Source organism: Bombus pyrosoma, linkage group LG7, assembly GCF_014825855.1.
Source record: "Bombus pyrosoma isolate SC7728 linkage group LG7, ASM1482585v1, whole genome shotgun sequence".
In the NCBI taxonomy this organism is placed as follows: Eukaryota; Metazoa; Arthropoda; class Insecta; order Hymenoptera; family Apidae; genus Bombus; species Bombus pyrosoma.
In genome coordinates this window covers 7,881,664-7,898,897 of record NC_057776.1, presented here as the reverse complement: position 1 = coordinate 7,898,897, position 17,234 = coordinate 7,881,664, and the positions used below count along the sequence as shown (strand labels likewise).

Genomic DNA, 17,234 nt, shown 5'->3' with positions numbered 1-17,234 from the left:
CCTGACCACACAGGTCGTCCAGCGAAAATAATCCCGCAATTATGCTAAACCATTGTATGGCAACAACCTGAAACTACCCATCATCGTATTTTGCTGTTCTCGTATCTCACCGTCTTGGCAACTCTGAATTTTCTGCGATCTCACGTTGCGAACTTCATTCTGTCATGTCTATAATGTGCTTTTTTCCCCACCCTTTCTTTTTTCGACGTCAGCAAATTTTTTACTCGTCCTTCGGTGTCTCTGGAAAATAATTCTGTCGAGTAAGAAACATCTTGCTATACGATACGACAGTTGTATATTCTCGGGAATTAATGAAAATTGTATGAGATAATTGGTAAGGATTACTTTCTTTATTCTCTCTTAGGTCCCTCTTCGACCTTAATGCACCTGTTGCGTCCAGTTTCAAGTCGTCGCCGCTACGCGGTACCACCGATCAACGATTTCATAAACGATGTTTCGAATAGACGAAATAAAATAAATGGAGATTCTTCTGGTAGATAAAAATTATCATAAATAGTTTTCAGAAAGAGGAATTTAATCTGATAATGGATAGATACTCCCAAACATTTAGGGAACAAATTACCCGCTATCAGTTCCTTAATCTCCTACTTTAAGAGGAAACGAACAGCAACTAAACTTGTTACTAGCGTTACATGTTTGAGCGGAGATCGATAATTTTGAAATCATACAAGATATCCTTGGAGATAGAATAAATCGTAAATAAAACAGAAAATCTCCCTTACCAATTAAATAAAGAATTATGTATAGGAATAAAATCTAATCCAATAGGAATCTCTAGAGTTCCCACATTATCAAATCACATTCCAAGAAAGAAAAAAAAGAAAAAAAGAAAAAAAGGAAAGGAGAAAAGGATTAAAATTATATTCCATACGTAACTTGAGAAATAATTCGTTTACTATCATTCTACCTGTTACATAAATTTCCCTTCAAAATCTCTGCTCCAAAAATTGAAACTCGCGGAAGAACTCGACGAACGTTAAGCGACGCTCTTAAGCGAAGAAACACAAACGTTCTTAAACGAATTCCAACGATCGGAATCCTCGTAGCTCTTTTTGTCGGAAATAAAACACTTTCATCTGGCTTCTTCACCCAATTACGCGGCGCGGCGGTCCGATTTTACGTTTATATCCGTGGCTGGTACCTGGCATGGCAAAGGAACGCGCACGTCATAAAATGGATCGCCGTTTGCTCGGAACTCGTCTGCGTTCAACCGCGGAATTTATTAGTTTATTAGACGAGGCGATAATACACGTTCGAAGACAAGACCGCGCCTTGTGCGTTTAGCCACGGCTAGAATTTTTATTGCGAACAAAATGGCTCGTTTCTGCTCGTGCACAGGTTACGACACGTTCTTGAAGAGTCTGGTATCGACATAGCAGGCGTTATCCAGTAGAGAAAAGGGAAATAAAGTGAAAGAGGCGAGGCGTTTTCGGTCTCTTCGCTTGTTAAAGCGCGCCAGACACCTGTCATTAATTACAAGCCTACGTGCAGCGATGCTACCTTGCGCTTTCCCGGCGTTCAGAATTTATCGCGTTCAAGCGAATCTGATCGATTCGCTGGGCAATCCTTAATTGATAATCTTCAGCTGTGATGAATAATTTGAGCGGAACGAGCCTCCTCTTACTGTTAGTCTTACGCGCTTCAGATTTACAGGACACTGGTAACGCTTAACATTAAAACGTCGTGGGCTTTCTGTTGTCGAGCTTAACGAAGATAACTCGTTACTTGTAAACTTGCTTTGCTTGTCATCTTATATGTGGTATCAGCTACCGTTTTAAATCACACTGTCACTTCGATCGGCAACTATCGCGGCTCAGCAACGAGTTTTTAAAACCAGATACGTTAGATTAGTATAAAATGTAAAAGAAAGTATAATGTGAAGAGAAACTTGGTGAACACGAGGGTAAACCTAGATGAGGGGAAACTAGGTAAAAAGTAGGTAATTATATTTCGTGACGTCTTTTTGTCTGAAATGTAAATAGTGCTCCAAAGTAATTGGTTGTTTAGACAGGATGCTGCTTAATAGGAAAATTTTAGAAAAAGGAACACTTGGAATACAAAGATCGTAAAGTGTAGGTCTCGACACGTGCAATTATGCAACAAGGTGCATATAACTAGTTTCCCTATTTTACCACATCTAGTTCTACATTATTTTACAACTCTCTACTTTGCTCTTACTCTGTAACGCTATTTCGAGAACGCAATATCCGCTTTTTACTTCTCTCCACTTCTCCCACATTCACGGTATAACAAAATGCATACAACTGTCTCTGCTTCCTATCAAATCTGTGTCATTCAACCATTCACGTTGAACTACTCCCTCCAAACTGATCCCCGCTCGGAAAACAAAAACGAAACGTAGCCGAGTAGGACATGGTCATGGCTTAATTGACAGTAGCCGCGTTCGAGAGGATTATGGTGGTCGGCTACCTAGCGTCCTTATTATCGTTAATTTTAATTAGAGGTTACTGCCGGGTCCGCGGCGAGAGATACGCAGCGGTCACGGAAGCAGCGGGATGCCGGGAAAGGAAGGAGATTCCTAAGCCGCGGGAGGAGACGCGAAAAAGGACACGCCGGCCGGTCCTGATTATAAACGACTGGCCCCGCGTGGACGCGGTGTCCCGCCGCGAAAGAACGTCCTCGGCGGCCGCGACGACCGGACGAGATTCCGGACAAGACGATCCTCCCGCAGGCCAGAACGACCCCCTGCGTGAATCTTCGACCGCGAGATATCTGATTCCGGGACCGAGGGACAGCTCCTGGATTCGTACGAGCCAGCGTGATAAGAATCCTGCGGCGAATCTAATTTCTCTAATTTCGACCTCGTGGAATCGAAGTTTCCCGCGTGGAAACAGGCAGACGGAACTTTGACTCGTTGCTGGATTAAATTGGAGTTAGGAGAAATGTAAGTTTATTGGCGATGCTTGTTCTTGAGTTTGCGAGTTTCATTGGGAGCGAAGGAAGTAAACAGTTGCATAAATATTTAGTTATAGTGTAAATTTGTCTTGTTTATATATTGTATAATGCGTGCGTATTGTGATAGATATAAAAATGGGACGAATTTAAGTTACAACTCGATATATACCATTTGGCAGAAGAAAAATGAAGTTTCGCAGATGGCGACAAAGTGATACGGCGGTTTCGCAACTTGATGACTTCATATTGAATGTTTTCGTCTACGCTATTCTTCTCTACTTTCCCTCATTGATCTACTCAGTTGCGACTGTGGAACTCTCCGGCTATGGTTAAAGGGAGAAGAGGAATAATTCGTGTTTTAGAGGCTGCACAGGTCAAACATTGTATTTTGGTAAAAAAAATGATTAGTAAGAATTTTCATGAATTCTGTCGAGTATATATCACTCCAAATGATTCCTTTGTGTTAGTCCAAGCCCCTTTAGGACTATATTCTAAATCTTACATAATTTTATAGTAACTGCAAGGCAAATATTACAACTTGATTTGCTTCTATTGAAATTAGCTTTGCATTTGTTACAATTGGAAAATAAGAATAACCCCGATTTTTCGAAAGATTCTTCTGAATGGAAATAAGAATACGACTGAGAAATGAACTTCTCAAATGTACAAAAAGTACGAATCTTCCTTAACTTTCTTCGCGCAGTCCACTTAGCTTTCGAAATCCTTTTCCTCCCTCGCAGACAGGGGGCGTCATTCGCTGCAGGGGATTCGTCGCGTCGAACAATTAAATCTTTATAATCGTCCCGCGTAATTGGACCGAATTAGTGATGCCGTCCATCCAAGAGCCAACTCGAACACCCTGATTATCGTTGGTCGCTCGGCCAAATAACAGAGAGATAAAGCAGAGGTTCGGGGACGGTCAAATGGAAAGGAACGAGAGAAATAGGAGCGTGGCGGCTCCATGAAAAAAAAAAGGACTTTAGAACAGAGGGGGGCACTTAACGGAATACGTCCCGGTGATTATTGGCTGTGATAATGATCGAGTCGCTGCGAGTTGTCTATGGCGTGATTGTAGGTCGCAGCTCTGATCCTTAGGCCATCTGCGAGGGTGGTTATTAAGAACGACCGGTTCGAACGGAGAACACCAATGACCGTGGATTAGAGATGAGACCATAGTACCCATGGTGCGTATAACTAGTGTATTCGTCACGTTTTAATATAATCGGAAGAAACCTTTCAATTCTATTATTCGTATCTTTCTGAATTTTTCTGCATGGACAGTTACCGTGTACCAATTGTATTCAATTTGTCATCCAGGTTACACTTTACCAGCCTATGTACCGCTGTGGCAAGTGGTATCCTTGCGTGCTGATACACCAACTAATAATATCGTGAATTATAGATTTCTCTTTTATACGATACAGCGTATAATATAATATGGGAATGACCCAGTGATGATTAGCGAGTGACAGAACGTATTAATGGAATATGACGTTTTATTCTTCTTCTTCTTCTGCAAAATACACAACAGTGACAAATTATTCCGTGCGTGTATAGATGTCTTTGTTTCCTCTCGCAGCAGGCACAAGAGCAGTCACGTAACTGCATGGCAAACGCATAAATTTCATTAATAACATCGCATCGCGCGGACAAGGGCAGCTAACAACTCGCCGATCCCCGATGGGAAGACGCTCGCAGTCAGTGTTTACACGCTGATGATTTCCGAGGGCTTGAATTCTTTCCGCTGACGGGGGTATTTAGTCCGACGTATTTACCCTCGAGAGACAACGTAATGGGTCGGCAATTAGACGGCGAACGATTAAAACCGACCCTTAATTGGCCACGATAGAACGTACGAGAGGATTCACACTCCTGCTTCTTCATCCCTCTCGTTCGCGATGGGCCCTACCCTTCCTTCCTACTCTCTGCTTCTTCCACTATGTTAGTCGATCCTTTTTTGTTGAACGTTTAGTCGAGACGAATCCTTTTCTCGCCGCCTCCGCATGCCAAGCCCGCGGCGATAAATCACGCGAGCTCATGCAAGTAGTAACTAGTAACCGATTCGCGTTTGTACGACTCCTGTGAGATATTAGCTATTACGGAGAGTTATGGCGCGGTGCCACCCTCGCCCTGTGGCTATGGCCGCGGGAATCACCGTGATCGACCTTGATTAATTGCGACGCGAAGATTGCCCCTCGTAACCGCGCTGTGATCGCGCCTGGCACTCAATGACGAGTGTTTTTAATTCCAAGCAACGATAATCGTAATAGCGTCTTTTTTTGTAAGTACATAGTTCTGAACGATTAGGAAAACGTAGTATTTTTTTTTTTTTTTCTAAATTACTTTTATACGTGATAGACGTTGGAATATAAAAAGTTTGTAATTGCAAAATGGACAGTTCTTATGGGTAATTACTGTTTGTGAATACATACGTTGTATTGCGTCAAGTATTTTCTTCAGTCGACGTGCATATTAATCTATATTATCCGCCTATTAGGTACACATGTACGTTCAGGATGAACTACATACTCAATTGTTTCGAGTTACAGTGCGTTCTTCCAATGTAATTGAAATTGGAATGTTGCAGGAAGATAATAAATACTGTAGAAATTATTACGCGTGTAGAGTCATATATTTTTTTTCAAATATAAAGATGAATGTTTATTTAACAATTGTATTATTATTTTAAATGGATATGTATAGTCTTTTCCCGGATTTTCTCGTTATTATTATTATTATTATTATTATTGGTAAATAAGTGTTGGAGCGAGAATTATTAGTTATAATTTTTATTGAACCTAGGTCGCATTCTATGAATCATTCGCTCTACTAAAGTCTATCGAGAGATAATCTTCTTCCGCTTTTTCCATGATCAAGAAATAATTAATTTTTATGCGTTGATAATTATCGTTCATTGCTGTTATTTTCTAACCAGTTTCAGCACCCTTTTTTGCCGATCCTCGCTTCATTTCGGGACGACGCTGCACGAGCAGAGGTAAATTAACACCGTGATGGTCATTCGACCTATTAAAGTCTATCGAAAGATAATCTTCTTCCGTTTTTCCATAATCAAGAAATAATTAATTTTTATGCGTTGATAATTATCGTTCATTGCTGTTATTTTCTAACCAGTTTCAGCACCCTTTTTTGCCGATCGTCGTTTCATTTCGTGACGACGCTGCACGAGCAGAGGTAAATTAACACCGTGATGGTCATTCGTCGTAAATTCATGCAAATACTTTTACAAAAATACCTATAATAATTTCGACCCGTAATCAGCTGTTTCTTTTTTTCTTTTTTTCTTGCCCATTAAATTCCGTGCTGTTTCGTCTTTTGGTCTGCACGACCATCTGTTTATCGTTGCTCGTCACGCGACGCTCTTGCTTCGCGTTCTTAATCACCGTGTTTAAAGACAAAGAAATTCGTTTTTCGCGGAAATCCTGGCGCGTGGTGATTTGAATAGGTGCGACGAACGAGCCATCACGCGAAATTATACGTGTTTCGCCGTATTATATTACAGGTAATTACATTCTTTCGACGGTGATTTCCGTTTTTTGTCAGTTTTCAGTTAATAGCGAGTTTAAAGGCGAATCTAGAATTTCTAATGGGCCAAATGAGCTTCTATAAACAGGCACCTACCTTTTGAAAAAATTTACTCTTTTACGAACTAAATTTAATTATAGTATCTACCTCTCATTATAGTATTCGATGCTCTAATCGCTTTGTAATAGATCTTAATTTAAGATTAATTCCTAGAAAAAAAAAAAAACAAAGAAACAAATAGACGTGAGAGAAGCTTTGGAATGTTCAATGTTAACTGTCGCGAATTACGAGCACACGCAAAAATATTTATACACTATAATAGAGTAAGGGAAAACGTAATTTATTTAATCCCTTATTAAAATCACCCAAATGACATTTTGATTTATTTTACATAATACTTGAAATGCATCGTGACAAACTAAAGAATGTATCTGACGATGAAAGCTATCAGAAATAATAGAGAGTTTTTCAAAGTGCGCTACGAAACAGATGAGACAAAGCTCCTACTCCGTTAAAAACTCAGTACGATATGTCTCAAGGAAGGAAGATAATCGTCGCAAGGAACGGAAGAAGCGTAATAAGAGCGAACGACGAAAAAGCGTATGGCTGTTGCGGTCGTTGAAATCCCCCGCGGTCGATGAACGTTCGTCTACGTCGAGCGCACAATCGGCAGTGGCGTTTTCCCTCGCATTTCATTCTCGGGCAGATGATCGTGTCTCTGGTGTGGCGCCCCCGGCTTCGACCCCTGGTGATTATGAATTTCTGGTTTCGTCGTTTAACTGCGGTGCCGGGACAGAGAAGCAAAGGAGGACGCGGACGAACGTCGACGAAATCATCTTAAGCGGCAAATTACACGTATGCTAAGTGGCCACGATTCAAATTATTATTATCGTCATCATCCCCCGGCCCCAGCGGACTCGCCCTTCCGAGAATGATTACACGCGCTCATCTTTCTCTCTGTTTTTTCGAACTCTTCTTCTCGTTTTGCCTCGTCCCTTTCCTCATTTGAATGCGATCTCCACTATCAGCGGTGCGCATGCATGTCTTCCCAACGTCTGTTCTGACGAATGTTTAAAGAGACGAACGAAGATCTAAATAATATGAAGTATCGAACACTTAAGCCAGACGTTTTTGTTATCCCTGCAGAGGGACGATCGGAAGATCTCATACTCATTTTTAGTAGTATTGCTCACATTTAACATTATCCTTCTATTTAAACGATCGGAATAATAAACATGCGTGTAATACATCAATTATTGATTATACGAAACGAAGAATGCAGTTTATCTGAAAAAAGAATTTAAGAATATCTTAAGAGTGGTAAGAAAGTTATATGGCAATGGTAAGAAAGAATGTTTAAGAAAGTTAAGAATGGTAATGTTCGTGAAAATAGTATGACTTCGTGTTCGGTGCAGCTTTTAAAAAGTTGTTCGATTTTTTAAAACGCTGGCGTAATTTTCTCGTTGAATAGAAGTATATGTCTACTAGAATGTGTGAGAATTTACATAACCAAAAATAAGGATTTATGTATCTATATCGAATAAAAAACCTCGCAAGAATTCACCTCTACAAATTACTAGCGATAATAATAAATAACGATTATACGGTCTGATGTTCCCTAAACATCAACGATGAGCGTCATTACGATTAAAAAAAAGAAAACTGCAACAATGTATTAAAAGGAACACCCAAGTTAAATGGAGAACCACTGCGGAAATGATAGAGTATACAAAGCAATGCCCGCATTCGAGCCGAATTGGAGGCGATTTCTGTAATACGTTATTAATTCGGATGCCTCGCGCCCGATGAATTATTTAACGGCGCGATTAGCCTAATGCATCGCGCGTCCTCTTCTATTAAAACACGCTGGAACGATGTTTGCGTCATGATCGACAGGCAAGGAGGATCGTCTGCCGTTCCGTGATTTTGTTTACGCTTTCCGATCCTTCAAATCGCTCTCCTCCCTCTTCTTTTAATTTTTTTAATCGCGAGACTCTATTAGCCAAACAGAACGCAACGACTCTTCCCGGAACCGTGACCGGTTGATTATTGTTATTACATATCGGAAATTGAACGTGTCTCGTCTCGGAAATTTTACCACCGATGGAACATTTCGCGGCACGTGCCAATTACTCCCTCCATTATTCTCTTCTAAAGTCTGCCAGTCTTCGCTCCATTATTCTCTTAAATTCTTTAGTCGAATAATTTACGCATGGCGAGTTTTAAATTTCTGCCTTCGAAGAGAACTAGGTGACGTTGGTCAGAAATCGTAGACTCTCGCAAGTACGTCGGAAGCTTGCTTATGCGAAAGTAGCGCGTTAACACCGCGTGTTAGAACTCTCATAGCGCTCAAATTGATATTTCAAACTCCTTCAAATTACCTTCGTCTATTATAATTATCGTCTGATGTACTTTGTTTAAACTTCGCTCAATCCAATCGTAGCAAAGTCGCGTCAACAATACGACTGCCTACGTTGAACAGTTTCCAAGACCTGCAGGGTTCTGCAGAAATCATCACGGCGGTCGACATTCAGCGTCAATCCACGAATTACACGGCCGGAGGATGCTCGAGATGCACAGACCTCGTCTGTGTCGCTCTCGTCTGTCTAAAACGTAACATTACAGGATCGTCGCAGCTCCGGGGGCATTCCTGAAGCCTGTGCAACGTTGTGGACGCGGTATGGCCCAGCCAGAGGATGGAATTCCGATCGTAGGTGGTGCTCGAACAAGAAAGGAAACGGTCTCTGTCCTCGGGGACCAACAGACCGCGTATCCATTGGCGCCCCGGCAATTAGGGTGCCTGGCCCGCGGTGAGGATTTCGAGGATATTTGTGAACCGCGAACCGACAGAGGCGAGTTCGTCGAATCGACGGATGCCGCCGCCTAAGAATTTCGTGGGTGGGTCTGCACCCCGAGTGCGTTTGTCCTGCGGCACTATCGAAGACCTGGCCTGATTCATGAGTATTAAGACACCAGCTGGTCTCGAACGAACTGTCGTAATTGACATAGATTATTGGGTGAACGATCGACTGGTTTGAATTTTGTGATCGTGCTGCAGGTAGATCTGAAATCTATTGGAAAAGTCTGTAGGAGTTATTTGCAAGCGTATATTGTGAGAAAGTAACGAATTCATAATTATATTGCTTTAACAGTTTTGTGGTCTGAACTTTAGCGAAGAAAGTTTCGACTAAATAAGAAACATTGCCTCTGCGATTATGTGGCTTGAACTTTAGCGAAGAAAGTTTCGACCAATCAACTAAGAAATGATGGTTCTATGATTATGTGGTCTGAACTTTAGCGAACAAAGTTTCGAATTAAATAGGAAAATTTTGTGAATCGAAACTCGAACAGTCGTTTACGCTATGCATGGAACCAAATAACAGTAGTGTAAATTAATAATAACAGTACAAATATCAACATTTGTGAATGCGATCGTCAAGAACTGGAGCAAATATAAACGAGAGAAGAAAGAGTACAGTCTTACTACACGCACATAGTGGATACAATTTTTATAACGATATTCACGCATGGAGTCTTCACACTTTCTTTGGTTCTTAAGATCTAAACAAGCATTGCATATTAGAAACTATATCTTGAAGAGTTTAATAACTTTCAAGTTTAAAGAAATTTAATGTAATATTCCCATCTTTTTTTACTGAATTTCTAATAATGTAAACTTGTTCACTGAAGCGTTCACCTATAAAGGTGGCTCGTTTAAACATTTCGCTGGGTTATGAATTTCATTTCTGCGAAATTGCCGGTTCCACAGCTCGAGGGTGTAATGAGGGTAAATCGAGATCCCCTGCCGCGTGGATCCGTTTGAAGTTTCGTAAACTAGAGCGTCGGTTCAGAGAATCCTGTGGTGTAGCAATGGCTATTTTGGCATGGATTTGACCGCGTAGAACGCGCGCGGGTGAAAGATTACATGATTGCCCGGTGATTATGGGAAATTTTCAAAAAGACGACGATCCAGGTACCTGGCACCCTCTCAACGCTCGTTGTGATCGGTTTTACCGGGCTAATTGCGTCTATTACTGGAAATCCCGGAAGGCTGATGGTCGATTAACTTTCTTCATGGTTCTTTGATCGCACCGACCAAGGAAATTATTCGGCAAAGTTCTTCTTTTACGCTCAAACGATCGATAATGTGTTTTCAACCTTGTAGATTTCGGTTCCAACCCTTTTTGCATTAATCTGAGTTGCTTAAGACTTATACTACGTTTCGTTCTCCATCGAAAAGATATCGTAGGTATTTTTATGTTCGAAATCTGAAATTATTTTCCTGTCGTCGACACATTTATAAGTTTCTAATTCTGTATCTTTTAATATTTTGTCTACAGATAAGATCCTACGCCATAGTACACCCTTAACGGTTAAATGTTTCAAATTCTTCTTACGCGAGATACCGCGTTACAGTCGTAATCAAGCGAAAAGGGAGGAACTGCATGGCGAGAAACCACATTGTTTAATAACGTAAATTTTATTGTTTAAATTAGACGTGACAGTATTATGTCGTATCTACAGGAAAAGTACAAAGTTATAAGTTATGCTATTTGTATACCATATGTATATATATATATTTATATTAGAATACGGTAATTATCGTACGAGATAGCGAAGAGATTTTTCATTTTACTTCAGCATTTTTATGACAGTTCGATGGGATGAAGATATTCTCAAGGATCGTCGAACGATCGTGATTTATAATATTTCGAAGCTGGTGAGGAGTAAGGTTGGGGGGGGGGGATTGATGGAAACGGGGGAAGTCGAGGGGCGAGGACGAAAAATATAAAAATAAATGTGAATCGTCGAAAGCAGTCACGACAGAAGGCACGACAAATTGCTACATGGAAGCAGATGCTCGCACGCGTTCTCGCGGACGCTTCGTTTCTTTCCCTTTTTTCTCCTCTGACCAATTAATCTCTTGATCGATCAATCACGAAGAACGCATCTTATACGTCACGAACGAAACGAAGTAATCGATTATAAGGCAGCATCGGGAACAAAATATCACTTCTGCCACGAAGCACGATAATTTTCTCCTCTCGACTGTTCACTTTTCAGATCGCTCAAACGTTTACGTCTCTAATTCCTGTGATCCATCTTTTCATTTATTTTCGGTATCAGGCATGTGCATATAAAAGGTTCCTAGGTGCGATTTAATTGCTAGATGCGCGGATGACGAATAAGGAGAGACAGACGATGCTTGTTACCTCATCAATGTTCATTTTCGAATGGGAACAAAAGGAGAGACGCGATCACGCTTGCGCCGATCAGGTGAATAGTAGCTCGAAGAAACGTGCGTTATGTACAAGGAAAAATTGCGATTCGTTCGCTGGTATCTCGAGCAGCGCGAGACTTTCTCCCTCTTTTCCCCAATTTTCCAGGGCTAATCCGACAGCTTTGGCGATTGTGACAAGCGACAACGTAAACCGAACCTTCCTCGTCCGTGACGCTTATCATGCTACATTTATTGCGTCGTACCGGAACATCGAGTTCCTTTCTTCCGAGTGTTTCCGACACGCTCAGAGAGAATCCCGTTTCTCGTCTTATCATCATGGTAAAAAATAGCGATTAATAATGAGCGTACGTATATGTTGTTCTTCTTAATATAAGATAGGTATCTATATATTATAATATGCGTAATATGCGAATATTTGGCGTGACTTCGGGGGATCGATAAGACAGGGACGATGATTTGGTGGGAAGAAACGCTTTAAAACGATTTAAATAAGAAATAAACAAAAAAGGAGAATGAAAGAACGAAAAAGAGAAATAGGCAGTTGATAGTTGATCGGCTAAAACAGACGAGGAAAAGAAAAACAAAAGACACAAGCAAATGGTAATCAACCAATGTCGTAGGTAGATTTTACAAATATTATCCGCAGGTAAATCTAGAAATATTTGCAACGAGAAATAATAGGGTATCGAGTAAAGAGAGAGCATTCAAAATCTAAGAGTTACAGAGAGCGATTGAATATGTATCGGGAGCATACAGATTTTCGTCTCCCGCGAATCATCGCCCTTAAGCCTATACTAAACTTATGTACACCGGGGCAAAACACACGACCGCGAAGAAACTCTATATAAAAAAGAAAAAGATAAAGAGCCAGACGTTATGCAATGAGTCTACAACGAAATACGCTCGATCTGAACGCTCACGATAGTGCTGCACTGTCGTTTGTTCTAATCGAAAATGTTGCTTTTGAACAAAAGAATCTTCATCGAAACGATGTACGTTTCGCTATCGTGACTCGACGTATGAAGCATATATCTCGAATGACGAAGTTTTCTTGCCGGTTCTTCCGCAGTCTTATGATTCCTAACAAACGACTCACCGTCGTCGACAAATGATTAACGCCTAGAACGCTCGTTACATCGTCTCTACGCGAAAATGCACTTTCACTCTTTCTCACACGAGGCTCTCGAAGCGTGTAACGTTTACTTAGTAACGCGTTAACAATGTTGCTCGGCGTGGCTGTAATTGTTTCTCGCACGCGTCGTCGCGCGTTGAGTCTCCATTACGCTCGACTGCTGCCGCAGCCTGCACTTCAGGAAGCTTTAATTGGTCATGGTTGAATTATGCTCGTACACGCGATGAACTTTTCTTCCTGTTCTAATACGCTTCGCATCGATAACGTTCACGATCGTTCGTTCTCCCGTTTCCGGCAACGACCTTCTCCTTCACGGATTAAAAAAATTACGTTTCAACACTAAAAATAATATCTACTCTCGCTTGATCGTGCCATCGATCTCTTATTGTTATAAAAAAAAGACAGACTCTCTGATGTTGATTCAAATAGAAGAGAAAGAACGAACGATCGTGACCGGGTTAACGCGACAGTTCCTGAAAATGAATATTACGAATGAACGACAAACGCGTGCCATCGACGTTCGCCTGCCTAAACAGGTGGCAGAGCCCACAGAGTCGCTGTCTTGTCAGCTGAAGTACTGAGGAACGAGAATTCCGTCGGATGCCATCGGCCGGAAATCACCTTGTCTTGGTGTTGCGCCACAACTACGCTGGGCAAAGGCATCGTCAAATCACCTAAAAAAGAATTTAAAAATTACTAACACATCATACGCACAAGCATCATTTTGTTATTAAATCGTATTAGATTATGCGTAGTGTCTTAGCCTAAATCGAACATCCAAATGTCTCCCTTGTTTTTAATGAGACGGAAAAATGTTTGTAAATTGCGGTAGGGAAAGATATGATCTTCCATGATATTCCTCTTTTGACATTGTTCAGACTACACTACGGTACATTAAAAAAAGAATATGCATTTTGTTATTTAAGAGTTGGGTTTATAATAGTAACACTACTGGAGGGGGAAAATTTAATCTCTTAATAACTTCAGAGAAGAAATTTCATTTCTAACGATTTGGTCACGCATGATCTATATACTAAAGTAGCATAAATTTACCTTGCAGGTCAGTCAGAACGAGCTTGTTATCGTAGCCACCGGTAAGCAAGTAGTATGCAGAAGGGGAGAAGCGTATGCTTCTGATATCAGCAGCGTGAGGTTTGAAGCATTGAACGGTCCGACCGCCCCGGATGTCGAAGAGGACGCAGCTGCTGTCCTCGTGACCGGATACCAGAAGACGTCCGGATGGATCGACGCAGAGAGCTGCTACCGGACTGCCAACCTGCAACGGGATCAAATGCTAATCAGATACGCGGTACCGATTCCGTTCCAAATTATTTTCGAGTGCGTCCGATAAAAATTCGATCCTGAGTTGAAGAGAAAGAGTAAGAGTGAACTAGAGGAAGAAAGAAATGCGATTCGTGAAGGGGGATGTATGATCGGTGCGATTCAAAAACGTGGGTCGAAATTTTATCGGACGTCGAACGAAAAAACGAAACTTAAAAAACTGAAAAGTCGATGTCGTCGATGCATGCTGGGTCCGTTATGAATCATAGAAATCCTTTCCACATTATGTTCGAATTATTTATCGCTGATCGATGATGCCTGGATTTCTTATGAAGTGATAGAATTAACCGTGTGTATTACTAATACCTTTTCTAATAACCTTTCTAATAAAGACCGATGACAGGAGGAAAGCGCTAATTGAGAAATAAATTGACGAATCTGAGAGTCAACTGTGATACGAAAATATGAACTTACGGATCAACGATATAAAAATCTCTGTTTTGGTTCAATGAACAGCAAAATTGAATTTAAAGACTTACTTACTTCAACTGTAAGATTAGAGTCTGTTTAAAATTAAGTAGGCAGTAAAGATCAGTAAATATACATGTATAAGTTCACATATATGTATGAGAATATAATATTACATAGCGATATTACACAACAGAGATACAGCAGTCAGTTACTACTAACGATAGCGATAATAGATTTCAAACAGACTGTCTTACAGAATCAACAACTTCAGCAAGATCTACTAATACCGTTTGACAATCAGATTCCTCGCTAGGTATTCTAAATACACAAGATCTTCGTTGCTGAGGAACTAAACTAACCCTGCTGCCAGGAACCGTAGCTGGTGTGACCATGTTCACGCAACCTCTCGTTCGAAGATCCCAAAATCTGACCGTCTTATCCTGCGACCCGCTGACGAACATTGCTCCACCCCAGTTGTAGAGGGTGAGCACGTGGCCACTGTGACCGCTCAGAGCCTGGAAGGGTGTACCAGTCGCGCAATCGGTGACGTAGATCTTGCAGTCGCCGGCACCGCCGCTAATCAGCAGACTCGACTTGTTCGAGGTGTCCTCGAGGAAGCACAAGTCGCGAACGGTACCGTCGTGCATCGTCAGCTCCACTTCTTGTCCTGGAAGAGACACAGGGTTGTAAGGAGAACAATGTTTTAATACGTTAACTTGGATCGTTTTTGAATCGAGCACTTTTATAATGAAATATCCGAGTTAAATTGTTAAACTTCAGTTTTTGTTAATTTCCTAACTTCATTGCACGAGTACACTATTAATATTCAATTGTCAAGAAGCAAACGGTTCACTTTCTTCAAAGAAGCATCTAAGAAGATGCGATAAATAATCTAAATGAATTCCAATTAAAAAAATTTTCTAACTTTTCCGATTTGTAAAGTGGGTCAATGTAAGTTTTACACGACTCGATTATAAAATTAATAGAGACAGATTAATTTCAGTTGAATCGAGTTTAGTTTCTGTGAATACAACTACGATATAGTTTATCTTTAACATAAATTATACGATGCATTTGAAGATAGGAAATCTATAAATAAAGAAATTTTGATATCCTAGAGATTAGAAATCAAAGTAGTTTAATTCTCCCCGGTTAATAGGTTAAAGGGAGAAAGTTTTTTCAGGCCATGTTGTTACACAACAGTTATCATACACCGCGACAGAGTGACAAGTAGGAAGTTTCAAATAAATGACTGCCACTTTGAGAGCAGTTTCTGTGAGGAATCGATGTAACGACTATCGTAGTTAGCGTGAAAGTTGTGATAAATGTTTGCAAAATGAGAAAAATGTTAACAAATTTTCGAGAACGCTTCTAGATTTACCTTCGAGGTTTGATGTATCGGCATTGAAGCGCATCAATTTGACTGTCTTGTCGTTGCTTCCGGTCGCCATAAGCTGTCCATCCGGCGTCCATGCGAGACAATATATCGAGCCCTTGTGGTGTTTCGTTCTCTTGAAGAGAACCGTGGGCTGATACGTCTGATGATCCTCTCTGAAGAAAATTCATTCCAGCATTAATAACAGTTTCTTACGTTTGTTATCCTTTTTACCGGACGATTGGAATACGTTTGTTCCATTTCACCGCGCAAGTATTACTAAAACAACTAAACCACTAAAAAGAGTCACGCAGCTTACGAGTCGTTTCACTTTTGTTTGAACTGTTTGCTCTTTCACTCTTCTTTTTCAACAAACTTTCCATCTCGACGCTATAAACTTCAGCGTAAACCACAAGCGTCTCGTCGACTATTAAGTGGTTGATTTACACTTTGAATTAAATGCTTCACGCAATATTTTATTGCAAACTATACAAATATAGTACATATACTGTAAACTACTTGCTGTTTGACTTGTTCAAACGTTGCCAAGTGAATTGCTATTTTAATTTATCCAATCAGATTATAGAAATAAGATCATCGTCGAAAGACATTTCAATAAATCGCAGCGTATTCAAAATACACTAAAAACACAGATTTTGAACTCTTCTCATACAAACTATCTGCTGTGTGAACATTATCGTATGTAAGCCCCTCAGAAGCCAAATTCGGATAAATTCAATCTTCTTAAAATGTATCGATTTGCCACGAAAGAATTGATCAGTTTGGCTTCTATGTGACACACATACATACACTTGTACTTACATTACGTGAGCCTAGTCGATGTACATATGTATACTACGCACACAGCTACTGCCATAAAATGAAATTAAACCAACGTCACCAAATCATCAACATCGACCTACCTCGCAAGGGAATAGAGTTCTCATCAACAGAGTCACTTTCCTTGCAACCTCGTTTCCTTCCTCGTTCCCAGCCCCGACGCGATTGCGCATCGTCCTTAATTAAACGAGTAATACTTAACACGGTGATCGTCGTTTCGGTCGTGGAAACGAGGGAGAGGAGGATCGTCGATACGATTTTAAACAGGAGCGACGCCGCTTTCACGTCGGTTGCCTTTTTACGTCGATTTTAATTAGCCCCGAGTTTTCCCAGCCACAGCGCACGTATGCTATTCGTCGATCGAACCTCGGTCCTCAAAACTCGCCTCTTTCTCGAGATTCAGAGCTTCTCCT

At 40.8% G+C, this 17,234-nt stretch overlaps 1 protein-coding gene across 5 annotated transcripts in view; it reads right to left on the bottom strand.

Moving 5' to 3' along the window:
- Positions 1-10,941: 10,941 nt before the first annotated feature.
- LOC122569293 (WD repeat-containing protein 47) overlaps positions 10,942-17,234 on the bottom strand; it is an 81,492-nt gene continuing 75,199 nt past the window's right edge. For 4 of the 5 annotated variants that reach the window (XM_043730124.1, XM_043730122.1, XM_043730120.1 and 1 more), the window contains exons 8-11: positions 15,988-16,157; positions 14,966-15,273; positions 13,908-14,148; positions 10,942-13,528 (exon numbers count right to left, since the gene is read on the bottom strand). In XM_043730124.1, the coding sequence (XP_043586059.1) occupies positions 13,383-13,528; positions 13,908-14,148; positions 14,966-15,273; positions 15,988-16,157 (865 nt within the window). In that variant the 3' untranslated portion in view covers positions 10,942-13,382. The remainder of the gene's footprint in view (positions 13,529-13,907; positions 14,149-14,965; positions 15,274-15,987; positions 16,158-17,234) is intronic. The other variant, XM_043730121.1, reaches the window with a different exon arrangement.